The sequence below is a fragment of the Anabrus simplex genome, chromosome 6, assembly GCF_040414725.1.
Source record: "Anabrus simplex isolate iqAnaSimp1 chromosome 6, ASM4041472v1, whole genome shotgun sequence".
In the NCBI taxonomy this organism is placed as follows: domain Eukaryota; kingdom Metazoa; phylum Arthropoda; class Insecta; order Orthoptera; family Tettigoniidae; genus Anabrus; species Anabrus simplex.
In genome coordinates this window covers 270,732,854-270,754,711 of record NC_090270.1, presented here as the reverse complement: position 1 = coordinate 270,754,711, position 21,858 = coordinate 270,732,854, and the positions used below count along the sequence as shown (strand labels likewise).

At 37.5% G+C, this 21,858-nt stretch overlaps 1 protein-coding gene across 1 annotated transcript in view; it reads left to right on the top strand.

The window, feature by feature from the left end:
• The window catches only part of LOC136876443 (collagen alpha-1(IX) chain), a 407,441-nt gene that overhangs the window by 310,139 nt on the left and 75,444 nt on the right, over positions 1 to 21,858 (top strand). The window contains exon 12 of the mRNA XM_067150419.2: positions 1,693 to 1,867. Coding sequence (XP_067006520.2) covers positions 1,693 to 1,867 — 175 coding nt within the window. The remainder of the gene's footprint in view (positions 1 to 1,692; positions 1,868 to 21,858) is intronic.

Here is a 21,858-nt window from a genome sequence, read left to right as displayed (position 1 = left end):
GCTCTCCTGCAACAATTTCAGTGGAACATCATCGCCCACTCACCCAAAAGTCCTGACTTGGCACCCAGTGACTATCACTTGTTCCCTAAGTTGAAAGAACATTTGGCTGGAAAGCGATTCAGCACCGATGACGAGGTGAAAGATGATGTTCACAACTTCCTGAACAGCATGGCAGCGAGCTGGTATGACATGGGTATACAAAAACTGTCACAGCGTCTACAAAAATGCATCCACTGAAATGGTGATTATGTAGAAAAATAGCTAAATGTTCAAGCTGTAAAATGATGTAAACCACTGTAAAAATAAACAGATCTATGTATTTATAAAAAATAGGAGACCTTATTTTTGGGATTACCTTCGTAACCTAAAAGTTGAGGAAGTTCTGAGGAAAATTTGTTTGAGATATTGAGGAGTTAATCTATAATAATAAATTAAAGTTGATGAGAAAATCTGATACCCCAAGATCCTTAGAAAAGTCAAATTTCCCCAAAACTCCCCAAGAAGGCTAAGCTGGATGAAGGATTCAGAAGGGTCAGAAGCAAAATGGCATATGATAGCCTGGTGGTAAGGTTTCCCCACAAGGGGCTGAAGCTGGTCCACCCATCTGATTGGATGTCCTTGCCATGGTATCTTGCTCTCCATTACAAGTTTCTCCAAGGTGCCTGTTCTTCTGGTGATGTGTCCAAATTGTTGCAGGTAAGTCTGGCTGATCCACTCAAGAAGTCTTGACAGGACGCCTAGTTCTTCCAGTACAGACGTATTGGTAAAGTGCTCAGTCCAATTAGTGCAGAGAATGCATCGGTAAACCCCCATCTGAAACTCTCTATTTTTCTCTTATCTGCCTGTTTGATTGTCCGGGTCTCAGTTGCACAGGCGTATGATACACACATGATTCTAAACTGGTGTCATGTGCTAGGCATGTGATCTGCATTGAATGTCTTAAGTAAATACTTCATTAATATCATAATCTGATATACTTCACCAGCTTTTGGTGTATCTTCTTTTTCCATCTTCTGGTTCTCACTTTATTGGTACATATTTTGTTTGTTGTAAATATCAAGTTGTCAACATGTTAACACAAGCTGTTGTACAGTTAAAGTTAGCCTGGAAACTTAACCTAGCCTGAAACTGCATTGAGAGCATTATTACCAATTTTGTTCCTTTTCTTTGATTTCACATCTAACAACCAAAATTATCCTCTCTGATTCAACATTGAATTGGGGTAGACACAAAACATACAGTAAATACTGTACAGTGCAACTGTTTGGCTGCTTTGCCTGGAAAAGACTGAGGCAAAATTTATCATTAATGATGACAATTTCAGTTCAGTGTAATTAACAAAGTATATATATTGTGTTTAATATACAAGTATGACATTTTTAAATGACAGAAAACATTATTTTGAAATTTCCAACAATTTTTCATTTTTTCTTTTTCTCATGCCATACGAAAAACCAATGCTCAATTTTCCCTCACTGAGGAAAAATTCTCATGCATTGGCAACACTACCTTAGAATACCATACCTTGCAATTTGAGTGCCCAAGGTGCAGAAAAAGTCAGCAGTTATGTTTACTGTTGGTACTGTTGGCAATATTGCCATGTTGTATGTACAGTATGTCTTTGTAACTGGTTATTGTCATACTTCCAGTCCACGTGTATTCAAGTTGTGTGTATGTGGTTGATTTTTATAGGGTCCAGCAGGACCCCCTGGTCAGCCTGGGACACAGATAGCAGGGAGCAGCATTCAGGGACCTCCAGGCGATCCAGGCCCACCCGGTGAGCCTGGTCTCATAGGTCCACAGGGACCCAAAGGAAGCAAGGGATCGCAGGGAGACCGTGGGGAGACAGGGACTCCAGGTAGCAAGGGTAAGAGATATGTGGCTTACTACAAAGATTGAGAACTCCCTCATCACCATCATCATCAACAACTGTCTCCAAATGCCTGGAGTGTCTTTCACTGCTGTTTATCTAACCTGAGAGTGGTAATGTGACTTTTTGCAATGCCAATTGTAATGTGGGTGTCTTCGAAACCCTATCAGTTTCTTGTCTTTGGTGATACTAGAATGAATGCAAAATCAAATTTTATTAAATAAACAGAGAGGTTTTAATAGAGAATAGAACTACAACGTTATGTAAAGTACTTCACTGTCACATCAAAAAGCACATATAAATCACAAATACAATAGTTCTGTTTGCCATCATTTGAGTTTTTATTGTAATTTTGTTTTGTTGTAAAACACATTCAGATTCATCAGTTGTGTGTTCTCCAGCATAAGTACAAGCCTTACAACATTTTTCATGTGCTTCATATATCATAAGCACTTATAACAAAATGAACTAGTATTAAGTATACAAATGGTAATATGGGGTTCCACAGGCACTCCAGTCACATTAACTGGCTGTTTTCTTTCTCTAAGGGGGCCGATGACTTTCAATGTTAGGCCCCTTAAAACAACAAGCATCATCATCATCATCTTTCTCTAAGACAAAGTATATTAGAAGTGCATGCAAGAACTTGTTAACAGAATGTGTGAATGAAGGTAAACAAAGTATCAGCAGTATAGCCAACCAAACACAGATGCAGTAGTTAGAGGTTTCACCGTTGGGGTCTGGCAGCACCCCTCATTAGCACTCCCATGTTAAATAAGTTTTTTCCAGCTGGGTCTAAACACCCCAGCTCTCATTGTTCCTATTTATCTGTGTATGACTTGGTTTCAATCAATCCATCAGTCAATCAATCAATCAATCAATCAATCAATCAATCAATACTGACCTGCATTTAGGGCAGTCACCCAGGTGGCAGATTCCATATCTGTTGTTTTCCTAGCTTCTTCTTAAATGATTGCAAAGAAATTGGAACTATATTGAACATCTCCCTTCCTACAAATGATTATTTACCCTAATTTGTCCTCTTGAATTCCAACTTTTATCTTCATACTGTGATCTTTCCTACATTCAAAGACACCACTCAAACTTATTCGTCTACTAATGTCATTCCACACCATCTCCTCACTGACAGCCTGGAACATATCGCTTAATGATAAGTTGATACATTAATAAAAACCACCTTTCGAATACATAGTAATCTTTTATATTTAGGATAAAACCATTAACAGATATTAAAATTAGGACATGTTTCGCTCATATTATGTTTTTATGTTATATGTACTGGGATCAGGGCCCTGACCTACCTTGAATTAGGTTATTCTGGCTGATGATGCTCACAAAGTATGAGCAAAACATGTCCTAATTTTAATATCTGTTAATGGTTTTAACCTAAATATAAAGGATTACTATGTATTGGAAAGGTGGTTTTTATTAATGTATCAACTTCTCATTCTGAATTCCAATACGGCTCTAAAATGAGATTCACAACCTGCAACATACCGCTTAGTCGAGCAGCTCGTCTCCTTTCTCCCAAGTCTTCCCAGCCAAAACTTTGCACCTTTTTTTGTAACACTACTCTTTTGTCGGAAATCACCCAGAACAAATCGAACTGCTTTTCTTTGGATTTTCTTCCAGTTCTTGAATCAACACTTGTTTGTTCCTATCCATTATATACCAGAAAATTGATTGAAAAAAGTGTTAATTTTCTTTTGCCTTGAATTTTTGTTGTATGCACTTTTGATATATATTAACTGTTGTGGAAATATGTGCAAAAAGCACTCGGGAAAAAGGGTGAGCATTGGTCCTGAATTTTACAGGATAGTACTGTATTTTGTGAGAATTTTAAAATTATCCCACACAGAACAAGTGTTATGAGTACAATGTTCAACATTCACCAGCTCTACGTTGACCACAAGGAGGCTCACGACAGTGTGGACTGGTCAAGGTCATGATGGGTGTTGGAAGAGATACAGGTGCTGACGAAGATCACCAAGGTCACTCTCTCGTAGGTGTTACCTGCAAATTCCAGGCCTCTCTTGCTGTGAAATCTTGTTTTGCCTCGGGTGTTCACCATGTACTTGGTTTTGTCTTTCTTGATCTGTAAGTCCAAATGTTGCGATCCTTCACTCATGTGCTGCAGAGCTTCTGTCAGGTAGTTTGCACTTTTCCCGAGTAGGATAACATTGTCCACGATAGCCAGGTACTGAAGGGTTCTGTTGCAAATGGTACCCCTTGGGTTCAGTGGTATTCAACGCATAATATGCTCCAAACAGAGGTTAAACAGAGTGGTTGACAATGTGTCACCTTGCCTCAACCCTCTCTGCACTTTTAACTCCCTGGAAAGCTGGCCCTGGATCTTTACTTTGGCTCTGGTACTTCTCATAGTCATCAGGACAAATGGAACATAATGAACGTAATGGCCACCATTCTGTGGCCCTAATTGGCTTAGTAGATTTTGTCATTCAGGTATGGACTAGAAAAGAGCATGGCATATGCAAATGCGGAGTTGAAGTCGATTGATTTCGTCGTTTCGTGGGGTGAATGGGTTATATGCCTGGCGTGTAATGTCTGTTTCAATAAGGAGTAGAAATAATGAGCATAGCATTTCGAGGCTGTTTGAAAGTGAGCTGACAACTCAGAGCTGCAATGCCGTGTAGAAAGCAGCTATGGATTGTGTGTCAGAAGATGCTGTTAGCAGAACCTGTGGGTTTCAAGCTCCGCATTGGATCGAGAATTTTCTGGCTATATAACTACTCTTCTGTCAGTGCCTGTGCAAGATCCACTTGTTTAAGTACCTCATATCTTATGGCTTCATCTTATGATCTGATATTACAAGCCACTATCAAACTTACATATTTTATCTTATCATCAATGTTTTTGCAGAGTAACTACATTCTACATCAGTTCTTAGATGTCAATGTTCAATTTTCGCCCAGTGTTTAGTAACGCCACGCTCAAGACTTTTTAACCATTACAAAGTTATCAAGATTTTTAAATATTTGTTGATATTTTCACTTTCATTTTATAATTTGACCAACAAGTTCATAACTTGTAAATATTGTAAGAATGACTTTTAAGCACCGCCATGTTTAATTTCATCCAATTAATGTTATTTATTATTAAGGGTACTTAATATGTATTATAATATTCATATATCTTTGTTCATATGACTTATTTTGGATGATGAGAATGACTTCGGCCCAGGGAAAAGAGGAGGGTTGGCTCAATGCCGTAAAATGATAGCCAAATCAATCAATCAATCAATCAATCAATCAATCAATCAATCAATACTGATCTGCATTTAGGGCAGTCGCCCAGGTGGCAGATTATTCCCTATCTGTTGTTTTCCTAGCCTTTTCCTAAATGATTTCAAAGAAATTGGAAATTTATTAAACATCTCCCTTGGTAAGTTATTCCAATCCCTAACTCCCCTTCCTATAAATGAATATTTGAATATGATATAGCCCCGCCTGCAGAAATTGTATAAAATCAATCAATAACACACACATTAATTTAACTGCAGCTAATACACCAAAACTTTAGTGCAAACTATACCCAGTACAGTATGTGCAAAAGACTAACTGTAAGATTTCAAAACTAGCCTAATTCATCGATTCTATTTTAAACTTTAAAGGTCAGGAAACCTGTGTGTGCATACTTGCATTGCCACCGATATACTGCACCAAGAGGAAGAAAGTAGCGAAGGTCGCCGTGGGTCACCACGTGGCTGTGTCAAGGCTCCCAGCGTAGAGCCACTTACATGTGACTCTGTCTGCTGGACACTGCAGACTCGTACACACCCTTGAGGCAACCTCTAAGGTTCAACACCTTAGCTGTAATTTTCTCACAACTTCATTAATCACCAACTCATAAATCCTTATCACCTCACTGGATCACATCCAGAGTTGTAACTTGGGACCCAGTTCCACCACAGGTGATACCTCGGCAATCAACTATGGAAAGTCTTCAAAGGAATATTCCACTCTCTAAACCAAATGGTCAGAGAAGGCATTACTCAGATACGGTGGGCTGCCACCTTGAAGATGCAATGCAGTCGGAGGCATTGAAATACCCACATACAGACAAGACTACTGAACCTAAGGAACACACAATGTTAATTCCCTTCTACAAATTCGCAAATTAAAAGTGATAACTGACATAATGGACCAGCACAAGATTCTCATTATGGGATTACGAGAAATTAGAAACATCGATCAGGACGCACTGGAATCTCAAGGGTACAGACTCTACAAAGGTATACCAGGAAAGAGAGTGACAAAAAATATTCCTCAGTTTGGAACAGGAATTTTGGTTAGTCTTAAAATAATAAACTCTATACAAAAGTTTAAATCTCACTCCTCCAGGATCTCCACACTTACGATAAAGAAAGCTAATAAAATTTATACCATAACTAATGCACATGCTCCTACCAATGATAAGAATAACTCTTTAAAAGACCATGTAGAGATAGAAAACTATTGGGATCTACTCAATGATATCCTAAATAACATTCCTAAAAACCATGTTAAAATATTAATTGGGGATTTTAATGCCCAACTAGGAAGAGAACATAGATATCATGATGTAAATGGCAAATGGTCTGCTCAGAAGAGTACAAACAAAATTGGTCAAAAACTCATTGAACTTTGCAGGAATCATGGTCTAATATCAAAATCTACATATTTTAAGAGAAGACTACAAAAACTCAAAACATGGAAACATCTCCCTTGGTAAGTTATTCCAATCCCTAACTCCCCTTCCTATAAACGAATATTTGCCCCAATTTGTCCTCTTGAATTCCAACTTTATCTTCATATTGTGATCTTTCCTACTTTTAAAGACACCATCCAAACTTATTCGTCTACCGATGTTCTCCCACGCCATCTCTCCACTCGGAACATACCACTTAGTCGAGCAGTTCGTCTCCTTTCTCCCAAGTCTTCCCAGCCCAACATTTTTGTAACGCTACTCTTTTGTCGGAAATCACCCAGAACAAATCGAGCTGCTTTTCTTTGGATTTTTTCCAGTTCCTGAATCAAGTAATCCTGGTAAGGGTCCCATACACTGGAACCATACTCTAGTTGGGGTCTCACCAGAGACAAATATGCTCTCTCCTTTACATCCTTACTACAACCCGTAAATACCCCCACAACCATGTGCAGAGATCTGTACCCTTTATTTACAATCCCATTTATGTGATTACCCCAATGAAGATCTTTCCTTATATTAATACCTAGGTATTTACAATGATCCCCAAAGGGAACTTTCACCCCATCAATGCAGTATTTAAAACTGAGAGGACTTTTCCTATTTGTGAAACTCACAACCTGACTTTTATCCCCGTTTATCATCATACCATTGCCTGCTGTCCATCTCACAACATCATCGAGGTCATTTTGCAGCTGCTCACAATCTTGTAACTTATTTATTACTCTGTACAGAATAACATCATCTGCGAAAAGCCTTATCTCTGATTCCACTTCTTTACACATATCTATATATATAAAATAACTTGTCCTGACTGACTGACTGACTGATTCATCATCGCCGAGCCAAAACTACTGGACATAAAGAAATGAAATTTTGGGGATATATTCATATTAAGATGTAGGTGCTCGCTAAGAGAGGATTTTTGGATATTCCGTCGCTAAGGGGGTGAAAAGGGGGGTGAAATTTTAAAATGAGTGTATCCATATCTCAAAACTTTAAAAGTTTACAGATGTAAAAATTGGTATTTAGAATCTTCTTTAAAATTAAGGAAACACGTATTTTTTTATTTTCAGAAAATCCCAATAGGAGGGGTGAAAAAGGGTGAAAATGGGGGAAAATGGGTTGAATGCCTTTAATCAGGATACCGGTACTTATATCTCAGAAACTGAAGATATTACAGACCTGAAAATTGGTGCATTTGATCTCTTTTAAAAATAAAGAAACATGTATTTTTTTGTTTTTAGAAAATCCAATTAATGGGAGGGTGAAAATGGGGGGTATTTTTAAAATGAGTGATTCTATATCTCCAAACTTTTAAAGTTTGCAGATGTAAAAATGGGTATTTAGAATCGTCATTAAAAATAAAGAAACACGTATTTTTTTGTTTTCGGAAAATCGCAATAGGAGGAGTGAAAAGGGGTGAAAAAGGGGTCGAATGCATTTCATGAGTCTACTTATATTTCAGAACCTGAAGATATTACAGACCTGAAAATTAATGTTTGGGATCTCCTTTAAAAATAAAGAAACACATATTTTTGTTTGTGGAAAATCCGATTATGGGGGGGGGGGTGAAAAGGGGGTGATTTTTTAAAGTGGGTGTATCTATATGTCAAATATTTTAAAGTTTATAGATGTAAAAATTGGTATTTAGGATCTCCTTTAAAAATAAAGAAAAACGTATTCTTTTGTTTTCGGAAAATCCCAATAGGAAGGGTGTAAAAGGGTTAATAATGGGTTGAATGCCTTTAATGAGGCTACTTATATTTCAGAACCTGAAGATATTACAGACCTGAAAATTGGTATTTTGGATCTTCTTTAAAAGTAAAGAAACACGTATTTTTTTGTTTTTGGAAAATCCAAATATTGGAGGGTGAAAAGGGGGGGTTAATTTTTTAAAATGAATGTGTCTACAACTTAAAACTTTAAAATTTACAGATGTAAAAATTGGTAGTTCGAATCTCCTCTAAAAATAAAGGAACATGTATTTTTTGTTTCCTGTAAATCCTAATAGGAGGAGTGTAAAAGGGTGAAAAATAGGTTGAATGCCTTTAATGAGGATACATATATCTTAGAAACGAAAGATATTACAGACCTGAAAATTGGTGTTTGAGATCTCCTTTTAAAAAAAAGAAACACGTATTTTTTAGTTTTTGGAAAATACAATTAATGGCGGTTAAACAGGAGTGACAAATTGGGGTGAATTTTTTGAAAGACTATATCCACAGAATATCTTGGAAACGTAAAATGTTACAGACGTAAAAAGTGGGTGTTTGGAATCTCCTGTAAATGTAAAGAAACATAGGTGATTTGTTTTTGGAAACTCCGCTTAAGGGGAACTCAAAAGGGGTGAAATTTTAAAATGAGAATTTTTACAGTATATCTAAAAAAACTTAACATGTTACAGAAGTGAAAAATGGTATTTTTTATCTCTATTAAACATAAAGAAACGTGTATTTTTAGTTTCCGGAAATACCACTCGGGTGGAAGGGGGGGGTAAAAGTGACTGAAAATGGTGTTGAATTCTTTTAATTAGCCTACTGATATCTCAAAAATGAAGATGTTACAGACGTGAAATTTGATATTTACAATCTGTTTTAAAAGTAAAGAAACACGTATTCTCGGAAAATCCCTTGAAGGCGGGGGGGGGGGGGGGGTTTGAAAGAATTGAAAAATTAATTGACTTAATTCTATGAGAATACATACATCTAATAAATATAAAGTTGTTACAGACGTGAAAATTCGTATTTGGATCTCCTTTAAAAACAAAGAAAAACGCATTTGGTGGGGAAACCATCTTGGAGGGCGGGAGTGTAAAGGAGTTGAATTCCTTTAATGAGGACACATAAATCAAAAACTCTGAAGAAGTTAGAGTCGTGATAATTGGTATTTACTATTAAAGAAACAAGTATTTTTTGAGGGGAAAATTCACTTCGGGCGGGGGAGGGGGGAAGTATTGTGAAATGAAGTGAAAAAAGTAAATTATTTTTATGGGGATAATTATATCTCAAAACTGAAGGTAATAGACGTGAACATTGGTGTTTGGAATCTCACTTAAACATAAAGAAACAAGCATTATTTTAATATTTTTTTGGGGGGTGGCGGTAAATAAACTTAACGGCGGTGGGGTGTAGAAGGAGGTGTATCCAATTGATTTTACTGTTATTAATGTACTTATAAGTATCCTCCATTGCTCAGGCGGCAGCGCGCCGGCCTCTCACAGCTGGGTGCCGTGGTTCAAATCCCGGTCACTCCATGTGACATTCGTGCTGGACAAAAACGGAGGCGGGACAGGTTTTTCTCCGGATACTCCGGTTTTCCCTGTCATCAGCCATTCCAGCAACACATAATAGTAATAATAAAAATAATAATAATAATAATAATATTCCGGACCGTCGTCAAATGTGCGGACCACGCTGGTAACGGCTCCTGGACAAATGACTAAGAATGCAGTCCGGCCGCGGGTTCAGTGCCGCCAAGGCACCCAATATGACACCACGCCGGATCTCCTGAAGGATTTTATCCATATTAAAAATGATTATAGGAAAAGATGGCAAAGATTTACGGACCCAACTGACTGGGAGGAATACCTGAGCCTAGCCCGGGAAGTACGAAATCAATTGCTGGAAAGGAAGATTGAAAAATGGGAGAAAACGTGCCGTGAAATAATAGAAAACCAGTCAGATCGGGAATTTTGGTGGATTCTCGCAGAAAACGAGTCAGTTCGCGAATTTCGGCGGATTATATATCTAAAACAATAAGCATTCAATTATAAATTTCAGTATAATACCGTAGCAAAGCACGGGTATCTTGCTAGTCATTGATATATATAAGAAAACATAAAGGTCCAATAATACTGCCTTGAGGAATTCCCCTCTTAATTTTTACAGCGACAGATAAAGCCTCACCTACTCTAATTCTCTGAGATCTATTTTCTAGAAACAGAGCCACCCATTCAGTCACTCTTTTGTCTAGTCCAATTGCACTCATTTTTGCCAGTAGTCTCCCATGATCTACCCTATCAAATGCCTTAGATAAGTCAATCGCAATACAGTCCAATTGACCTCCTGAATCCAGGATATCTGCTATATCTTGCTGGAATCCTACAAGTTGGGCTTCAGTGGAATAACCTTTCCTAAACCTAAACTGCCTTCTATCAAACCATTTATTAATTTTGCAAACATGTCTTATATAATCAGAAAGAATGCTTTCCCAAAGCTTACATGCAATGCATGTCAGACTGACTGGCCTGTAATTTTCAGCTTTATGTCTATCACACTTTCCTTTATATACAGGGGCTACTATTGCAACTCTCCATTCATTTGGTAAAGTTCCTTCATGCAAACAAAAATCAAACAGTTACTTCAGATATGGTACCAAAAAGCAACAGAAAAAATCACAGATAACATAGATGACCTAGTTAGTAACCTTCCACAAATTGCAGAAGAATTGGCCCCAATAAAGCTTCATAAAAAACATCAATGTTGAAATAATGAATGTGATGATACGATTGAGAAAAGAAAGCGTGGTTGTTGCACCAGTCCCACAAATCTGAAACATCTTTTCGAAATGTAGTTAAACAGTGGAAAGATTCAACTATGAAGGTAATCCCAAAAATAAGGTCTCCTATATTTTTATAAATACATAGACCTGTTTATTTCTACAATGGTTTACATCATTTTACAGCTTGAACATTTACCCATTTTTCTACATAATCATCATATCGGTGGATGCATTTTTGTAGATGCTGTGACAGTTTTTGTATGCCCATGTCATACCAGCTCGCCGCCATGCTGCTCAGGAAGTTGTGAGTTGTGCTTCGGGAAACCTCCGGAACCAAAGTGCAGAGATCATCCAGGGTGATCCACTGATCTTGATGCATGATTTGCTCAACCTTCACAATTGTCTCGACGGAAATTGACGGTCTCCCGCTCCTTTGTTCCTTCGTCGTGAATTTCAGTCCGACCAGCTGCAAACTCTCTACACCACTTACGAACATATTTGACATCCATCCATGATTTACCATACACTTCCATCAGTTGGCGATGGATTTCAATCGGTTCAGTACCTTTTGCGTTCAAAAACCGAATAACTGCGCACACTTTGCCCTTGGCGGTAACATACAACGGGAGCTCCATTCTCAACGGCTGCTAAGCCAGGACTGAGTGCCTCAGCGCGGTATGTGCATGTTTATATGCAAGTGCGGAAAACACTCTTCACAATATTGTGACCAACAGCCACACGAACAGAGTTCTGTATTTATAAAAAAATAGGAGACCTTATTTTTGGGATTACCCTACATTCACAGACTTATTAGAAAAATTTTTAAAAACATTTGACTAAGTATGAAGCCCCAGTCTTATTATTACAAGATGGAAATGGTGAATTAGCTCACAACAGTCATGACAATGCACAATCCTAGCTAAATATTTCAAAACACTCCAACAGAATTCCTTCACTTAGATGTCAATACATTGATAACAACTCCAACTGAGAATTTTAAAGCAAATGGAGATGGTTAGACCTTTGCAGAAATTTGGAAATGTGCTAGATTTTCAGAAATAATTGCCCTTCATCAACAACTAGTCAACATCTTGATTACAGAAAAATTCCCAGAACATTGGACAACAGCCATAATCCATCCACTACATAAAAAAGGGGACAAAACAGACCCTAATAACTACCAAGGGATTTCACTCCTGGACATCACTTATACAATTTTCTCTAGAAATATTCTCAGTAGAATTAAGTTACAACTTGACAATGAACTAGGAGAATATCAAGCAGGTTTCAGACCTTGGAGGAGTTGCCCTGACCAAATTTTGAGCCTCAAACTCATAATGGATTACAACAGAAAAAGAAATAGAGATATGGTGATAACAGTGATGCAAATTCCGGTGCCTTTGCTGACACTGGTGTGCACAGTGCCAGTGCCAAGCGCGTCACCTTGCCAAAATACCGGTCCCACAGCACTGTCAGTGCCATGATGACTACTTATTCATTGGACTCGTATAAAAACGTTTATGCTTCATGTATTGACAAAAAAGGAACTACATAGATATACCGTAATTTATATAAATATTTACATGCAAAATACTACAAAATAACCCTCAAATAAGTTTTTTCATGCGAAGCCCATCAAATTATCAAGACAAGACAAGAAATAAGTTTTCCATTAACATTCAAGAATATTTTTTTCACTTGATTCACTGACAGTCTGTTTCGCGTGTTAGTCAAAATGCACATGCAAAATACTACAAAATAACCCTCAAATAAATTTTCCATTCACATTCAAGAACAGTATCTTTTTCACTTCATTCGTTTGACTGTCTGTTAGCGAAAATTTCACCAGCTTTCGAAAAACACACCTTCGGCATGCGCGGATGTTGCTACAACACACAACTTCTGGACAGCTAAATAGTAAAGGTTGGGATACTGAATCTTTCTTCCCAACCACCATTTTAACGGATCTGTCTGCCTAGCTACGACAAAGCATATGCTGTTTTAAACATGTCATCATCGATTTGAACGATATACAAGATTTACAAATATCTCAGACTGCTATGTACTGGTTTGTATCATCTGGAGTGAAATAGCTCCACAAAGGGCTAGATTTTTGTCTATCTGCCATTGACATGGAATTCAAGACAATCGATAATATAATGAAAGAGAATAAAGTATAGCGTGGCACACTCCACCAGGACGGGGTGACCAAGTAGGTACCGTACTGTAGAAGCGATCTGTCCGTGCAGTGGAACAGACACTGGCACGGATCTGAGAAGCACTGGCCTGTACATGCTATGCCGTTGGCACGAGGCAGTCACGTGGCCACACACAATAGTGCTTTGATCGGCAACAGTGCCAGCCGCCAGTGCCCGGCATACTGTTTGACGTACTCATGGAAAACAGACTTGATAGATGTGTGTTCTTGTCCTTACTAACGCTATAAATAAGGTCAATATTCACGTCACAAACCTTTTTTATTCTTGTAAATGTTTCACAGATTTATTCTTATGGCAGTGCCACTGGCACTGGTTCTTTTTAAATCATGGCACCATGCCTACCATGCCATCTCTGACACCGGTGTCAAAGCACGGTACCAGTGCCTTCCTTACATCACTAGGTGATAACTTTTATTGACTTCAAGAAGGCCTATGATTGTATTCACAGGAAATCTTTATTAAAAATGTTATGAAACATGGAATTACATCCTAAATTAGTAAATATGATAAAAATAACTCTTACAGAGACCAAATCAAAAGTAAAGTTCAGTTCACAGGTGAATATATCAGACCCATTCGAAGTAACTACTGGGTTACGGCAGGGTGATGTCTTATCACCATTACTATTTAATTGTGCACTAGAAATGGTAATCGAGAATTGTTTAAGAAATGCCCTCGAAATATTAAAATAGGTATGAAAATCCAAACAAATTGCCTTGGTTTTGCAGATGACATGGTGTTACTAGCCAAAGATTTAGATGAAGCAAAAACTCAAATATCAGAGCTTCACACCATTGCAAACAAAATTGGCCTTAAAATATCATTTGAGAAAACAGAAATTATGCTCCAAAAACCAACACCATTAAAAGAAATACATTTTAACGGTACTAAAATTGTAACACAATTGAATGATCTAGGTGAGTTAATAACAAATAATTTAAATGAAAAACCTTCAATTCAGGTAAGGGCAAACAAGTTATATAAGGCACAAAAATTAACATAAGAAACATACAAAAAGGAAATGCTTATCCATTCATGCAAAAATCAAACATTACAATACAGTCATAAATCCAGAAGCCACATATGCTGCAGAAACATTATTCCATCTAAACTAACAATTCAAAACTGACAGATTACAGAAGATTGAAAGACGAATTGGAAGAATTTGTATCAATAAAAGCTATCAAAAAGATGGGCAATGGCAAACAGTACCTAACAACGTTGCATATCAAAATGTCCGGCTCCATGGCTAAATGGTTAGTGTGCTTGCTGGCCTTTGGTCACAGAGGTTCTGGGTTCGATTCCCGACAGGGTCGGAAATTTTAACCAAAATTGGATAATTCCGCTGGCTCGGGGGCTGCATGTATGTGTTGTCTTCATCATCATTTCATCCTCATCACGACACGCAGACGGGAGTCAAATCGAAAAACCTGCATCTGACGAGCTGAACTTGTCCTCGAACGCTCCCAGCACTAAAAGTCGCACATCATTTCATTTTCATGAAAACAGAAATTATGCTCCAAAAACCAACACCATTAAAAGAATGAATGGAGAGTTGCTATAGTAGCCCCTGTGTATAAAGGAAAGGGTGATAGATATAAAGCTGAAAATTACAGGCCAGTAAGTTTGACATGCATTGTATGTAAGCTTTGGGAAGGCATTCTTTCTGATTATATTAGACATGTTTGTGAAATTAATAACTGGTTCGATAGAAGGCAATTCGGTTTTAGGAAAGGTTATTCCACTGAAGCTCAACTTGTAGGATTCCAGCAAGATATAGCAGATATCTTGGATTCTGGAGGTCAAATGGACTGTATCGCAATTGACATGTCTAAAGCATTTGATAGGGTGGATCATGGGAGACTACTGGCAAAAATGAGTGCAATTGGACTAGACAAAAAGTGACTGAATGGGTTGCTATATTTCTAGAAAATAGATCTCAGAGAGTTAGAGTAGGTGAAGCTTTGTCTGACCCTGTAATAGTTGAGAGGGGAGTTCCTCAGGGCAGTGTTATCGGACCTTTATGTTTTCTTATATATATAAATGATATGAGTAAAGGAGTGGAATCGGAGGTAAGGCTTTTTGCGGATGATGTTATTCTCTATAGAGTGATAAATAAGTTACAAGATTGTGAGCAACTGCAACGTGACCTCGAAAATATTGTGAGATGGACAGCAGGCAATGGTATGTTGATAAACGGGGCTAAAAGTCAGGTTGTGAGTTTTACAAATAGGAAAAGTCCTCTCAGTTTTAATTACTGCATTGATGGGGTGAAAGTTCCTTTTGGGGATGATTGTAAGTATCTAGGTGTTAATATAAGGAAAGATCTTCACTGGGGTAATCACATAAATGGGATTGTAAATAAAGGGTACCGATCTCTGCACATGGTTATGAGGGTGTTTAGGGGTTGTAGTAAGGATGTAAAGGAGAGTGCATATAAGTCTCTGGTAAGACCCCAACTAGAGTATGGTTCCAGTGTATGGGACCCTCACCAGGATTATCTGATTCAAGAACTGGAAAAAATCCAAAGAAAAGCAGCTCGATTTGTTCTGGGTGATTTCCGACAAAAGAGTAGCGTTACAAAAATGTTGCAATGTTTGGGTTGGGAAGAATTGAGAGAAAGAAGAGCTGCTCGACTAAGTGGTATGTTCCGAGCTGTCAGCGGAGAGATGGCGTGGAATGACATTAGTAGACGAATAGGTTTGAATGGCGTCTATAAAAGTAGGAAAGATCACAATATGAAGATAAAGTTGGAATTCAAGAGGACAAACTGGGGCAAATATTCATTTATAGGAAGGGGAGTTAGGGATTGGAATAACTTACCAAGGGAGATGTTCAATAAATTTCCAATTTCTTTGAAATCATTTCGGAAAAGGCTAGGAAAGCAACAGATAGGGAATCTGCCACCTGGGCGACTGCCCTAAATGCAGGTCAGTATTGATTGATTGATTGATTCATATCAGGAATTAGAAACATTACTGATACCATGTGCAAGAAAAGACTAGGGTAAATGAGTATTGAATTTTCACGACCGCATTGTAATCGAAACCGACTTTCAACTTATTAGGTCGTGTTACATACATTTTGTATGTGTTGGAGAGATGATAAGTACAGAACAAAAATAGCCAACCAGACACCAGTGGGATCCGAACCCACAACCTCCTGATTTCGCGTCGGTTGCTCTACCAATTGAGCTATGGTGGCCTAGGCCATCTTTGTTCTGTTGGAAAGGTTCTGAGCTACAGATCTAGTCCAGAACAATTCTCCAACACGTACTAAATGTACATAACATGACCTAATAAGTTGAAAGTCGGTTTCGATTACAATGCGGTCATGAAAATTCAATACTCATTGACTTGGCCCTCAACGGGCAACTTAAACGCACAACTTAAACGCACTCTACAGAGTGATGGTAGTAGTACCAGACCTGTAGCTCAGATCCTTTCCCAAAGATGGCCTAGGCCACCATAGCTCAATTGGTAGAGCAACAACGCAAAATCGGGAGGTTGTGGGTTCGGATCCCACTGGTGTCTGGTTGGCCATTTTTGTTCTATACTTAACATCTCTCCAACACGTACTAATGTACGTAACACGACCTAATAAGTTGAAAGTCGGTTTCGATTTCAAAGAGTAGGGTACATTGGCCACATTCTGAGAATGCCAGATTCGCAACTTCTGAAACAGGTAGTTGCAGTACAATCTTGCTTCAAAAATACTACAAGTGGATGCAGATGGATAAAAGAAATTAGGGAGGATTTGAAAGAAATTGGCTATATACCGGATGACACTATGGATAAGGAAAAAGTAAACACAACACTTAAAAATATGACTTTCCACTTTACACTCACAAAGAAGAAAATCCCAACTAGAATATTCTCTACACCAGAAAGGGCAAGAATATCAACATGTATGAAGAAATACTGGGAGGACTGCAAGGCTTGGACATTTCCTACCAAGAAATTGACAAACCAAAGGGTTGATTAAAGTGATCTAATGTGGTCTCAAAAGATTATTATTATTATTATTATTATTATTATTATTATTATTATTATTATTATTATTATTATTATTATTATTATTATTATTATTATTCCTGGTTTTTGTAATTATAAATAGATTTATATAGTAAAGTGATTAAGTGTAAGAGAGGTCCTTGAGTTTTAATGTCATCACTATCAAAGGCGTTATCAATCTATCTACATTCCATGAACACATATACAATCACTTCTAGGAGCAGAGAGATGATGCCTTAGCCAAGCCCATTTACCAGTGAATGACCCAAGTGACACTGCAACATTCCACAGCAGAGAGTCAGTTGATAAATGGATTCTTAATATGGTTATAGAACCATGAACAAACAATCCTTTAATCAAAGTAAATAGTAGCACTCTGTTAAATTTACTGCATTGACCTTTTTGTTTTTTTGTGTGTGTGCGTGTAGCAACCAAGTGCAAGTGGAGAATTAGATAGCAATAAACAGTGTTAACTTCTAACTGCTTGTGACAAGCGTAGAGTGTTTCCAGTCCACAACACATTTTTTCTTTACAAGAAGAAATAAAGTACGTTTAAGTGGACTATCAAAGATTCTCCTCCTCCTATCTCTTACCGAAGTTAAAAGAACAAGTCTGAATTGGAAAGGAACAAAAGCGGGATAACTGAAGTAGATCACATTTAAACATATATCTATTCATTATTATAATAACAAAACTCTAGGCAAGCTAAGCCCAGACACTACAACACAGTGATTAAACTGAATCTTTATATGTGAGTGAGTGCCTCCAGATGACAGGAAAAGCTTATCTAAGAAAAGCTGAGAAGTTTGAGAGATAGATCCTTTGCAAGATAGTCCTAGGTCATGGATGGGTAGTATGGATTAAAAGGAAGCAAAGAGTTGTATTAAGAAAACAAACTACTGATGGAATTACTCACTTCCAACTTGCCAATTATTAATTTCATACCAATTCACTCACCACTGATCTGCATTAGGGTAGTTGCCCAAGTGGCAGAATCCTTATGAGTTGTTCATATAGTTTTCTCTTAAATAATTTCAAAGAATTTGTAAATTTATTAATCATATCCCTTGGGTAAATTATTCCAATTTCCCATTTATCTATATATATATAAAGTAGCTTGTCCTGACTGACTGACTGACTGATTCATCATCGCCGAGCCAAAACTACTGGACATAAAGAAATGAAATTTTGGGCATATATTCATATTAAGATGTAGGTGCTCGCTAAGAGAGGTTTTTTGGATATTCCTTCGCTAAGGGGGTGAAAAGGTGGGTGAAATTTTAAAATGAGTGTATCTATATCTCAAAACTTTAAAAGTTTACAGATGTAAAAATTGGTATTTAGAATCTTCTTTAAAAATAAGGAAACACATATTTTTTTGTTTTCAGAAAATCCAAATAGGAGGGGTGAAAAAGGGTGAAAATGGGGAAAAAAGGTTGAATGCCTTTAATCAGGATACCGGTACTTATACCTCAGAAACTGAAGATATTACAGACCTGAAAATTGGTACTTTTGATCTCTTTTAAAAATAAAGAAACACGTATTTTTTTGTTTTTGGAAAATCCAATTAATGAGAGGGTGAAAAGGGGGTGAAATTTTAAAATGAGTGGATCTATATCTCCAAACTTTTAAAGTTTGCAGATGTAAAAACTGGTATTTAGAATCGTCATTAAAAATAAAGAAACATGTATTTTTTTGTTTTCGGAAAATCGCAATAGGAGGAGTGAAAAGGGGTGAAAAAGGGGTTGAATGCCTTTAATGAGACTACTTATATCTCAGAAACTGAAGATATTACAGACCTGAAAATTGGTGTTTGGGATCTCATTTAAAAATTAAGAAATACGTATTTTTTTGTTTCTGGAAAATCCAATTAAGGGGGTGAAAAGGGGGTAATACTTTAAAATGAGTATCTATATCTCAAAACGTTTAAAGGTTATAGATGTGAAAATTGGTATTTAGAATCCCCTTTAAAAATAAAGAAACACATATATTTTGTTTTCGGAAAATTCTAATAGGAAGGGTGGAAAAGGTTGAAAAAGGGGTTGAATGCCTTTAGTGAGGCTACTTATATTTCAGAACCTGAAGATATTACAGACCTGAAAATTGGTATTTAGGATCTATTTAAAAGTAAAGAAACACGTATTTTTTCGTTTTTGGAAAATCCAATAATTGGGGGGTGAAAAGGGGGGGTGAATTTTTTAAAACGAGTGTGTCTACATCTTAAAACTTTAAAATTTACAGATGTAAAAATTGGTAGTTAGAATCTCCTCTAAAAATAAAGGAATACGTATTTTTTGTTTCCTGTAAATCCCAATAGGAGGGGTGTAAAAGGGTGAAAAATAGGTTGAATACCTTTAATGAGGATACGTATATCTCAGAAAAGAAATATATTACAGAACTGAAAATTTGTATATGGGATCTCCTTTAAAAATAAAGAAACACGTATTTTTTTTGTTTTTGGAAAATCCAATTAATGGCGGTTAAACAGGAGTGACAAATTGGGGTGAATTTTTTGAAAGACTATATCTACAGAATATCTTGGAAACGTAAAATGTTACAGACGTAAACAGTGGATGTTTGGAATCTCCTGTAAATGTAAAGAAACAGGTGATTTGTTTTTGGAAACTCTACTTAAGGGGAACTCAAAAGGGGTGAAATTTTAAAATGAGAATTTTTACAGTATATCTAAAAAAAACTTTACATGTTACAGAAGTGAAAAATGGTATTTTTTATCTCTATTAAACATAAAGAAACGTGTATTTTTAGTTTTCGGAAATACCACTTGGGTGGAGGGGGCGGGGGTCAAAATGACTGAAAATGGTGTTGAATTCTTTTAATTAGGCTACTGATATCTCAAAAATGAAGATGTTACAGACGTGAAAATTCGTATTTGGATCTCCTTTAAAAACAAAGAAAAACACGTTTTGGGTGGGAAATAATCTTGGAGGGCGGGAGTGTAAAGGAGTTGAATTCCTTTCATGAGGACACATAAATAAAAAACTGAAGAAGTTAGAGTCATGATAATTGGTATTTAGAAGATCCTTTACTATTAAAGCAACAAGTATTTTTTGCGGAAAAATTCACTTAGAGGGGCGGGGGGGGGGGAGTAGTGTGAAATGAAGTGAAAAAATTAAATTATTTTTATGGGGATACTTATATCTCAAAACTGAAGGCAATAGACGTGAACATTGGTGTTTGGAATCTCCTTTAAACATAAGGAAACACGTCTTCTTTTTTGATGGGGGGGGGGGGGTGGCGGTAAATAAACTTAACGGCGGTGGGGTGTAGAAGGAGGTGAGACCAATTGATTTTACTCTTCTTAATGTACTTATAAGGATCCTCCGTTGCTCAGGCGGCAGCGCGCCAGCCTCTCACAGCTGGGTTCCGTGGTTCAAATCCCGGTCACTCCATGTGACATTCGTGCTGGACAAAACGGAGGCGGGACAGGTTTTTCTCTGGATACTCCGGTTTTCCCTGTCATCAGCCATACCAGTAACACATAATAGTAGTAATAATAATAATAATAATAATAATAATAATGTTCCGGGCCGTCGTCAAATGTGCGGACCGCGCTGGAAATGGCTCCTGGACGGGTAATAACTAAGAATGCAGTCCAGCCGCGGGTTCAGGGCCGCCAAGGCACCCAATATGACACCACGCCGGATCTCCTGAAGGATTTTATCCATATTAAAAATGATTATAGGAAAAGATGGCAAAGAATTACGGACCCAACTGACCGGGAGGAATACCTGAGCCTAGCCCGGGAAGTACGAAATCGATTGCTGGAAAGGAAGATTGAAAAATGGGAGGAAACGTGCCCTAATCTAATCGAAAACGAGTCAGATCGGGAATTTTGGTGGATTATATATCTAAAACAATAAGCATTCAATTATAAATTTTAGTATAATACCGTTGCGAAGCACGGGTATCTTGCTAGTCTTCCTATAAACAAATATTTACCCCCAATTTGTCCTCTTGAATCACAACTTTATCTTCATATTGTGATGTTTCCTACTCAAACTTACATGTCTACTAATGCCACATCATGCCACCTCTCCAATGAGAGCTCGGAACACACCGCTTACTCAAGCAGCTCATCTCATTTCCACCAAGCCTTCCCAGCCCAAAGTTTGCAACATTTTCGAATGCTGCACTCTTGTTGGAAATCACCCAGAACAATTTGTGTTGCTTACCTTTGGATCATTTTCAGTCCTTGAATCAAGTAATTCTGGTGAGGATCCCCTACATTAGAGCCATACTCTAATTGTGGTCTTACCAGAGACTTATATGCCCTCTCCTTTACATCCTTACTACAAACCCTTAACACCCTCATAACTATATGAAGACATCTGTAACCATTATTTACAATCCACTGGGCTGAGTGACTCAGACAGTTGAGGCGCTGGCCTTCTGACTCCAACTTGGCAGGTTCGATCCTGGCTCAGTCCGGTGGTATTTGAAGGTGCTCAAAAACATCAGCCTCATGTCGGTAGATTTACTGACATGTAAAAGAACTCCTGCAGGACTA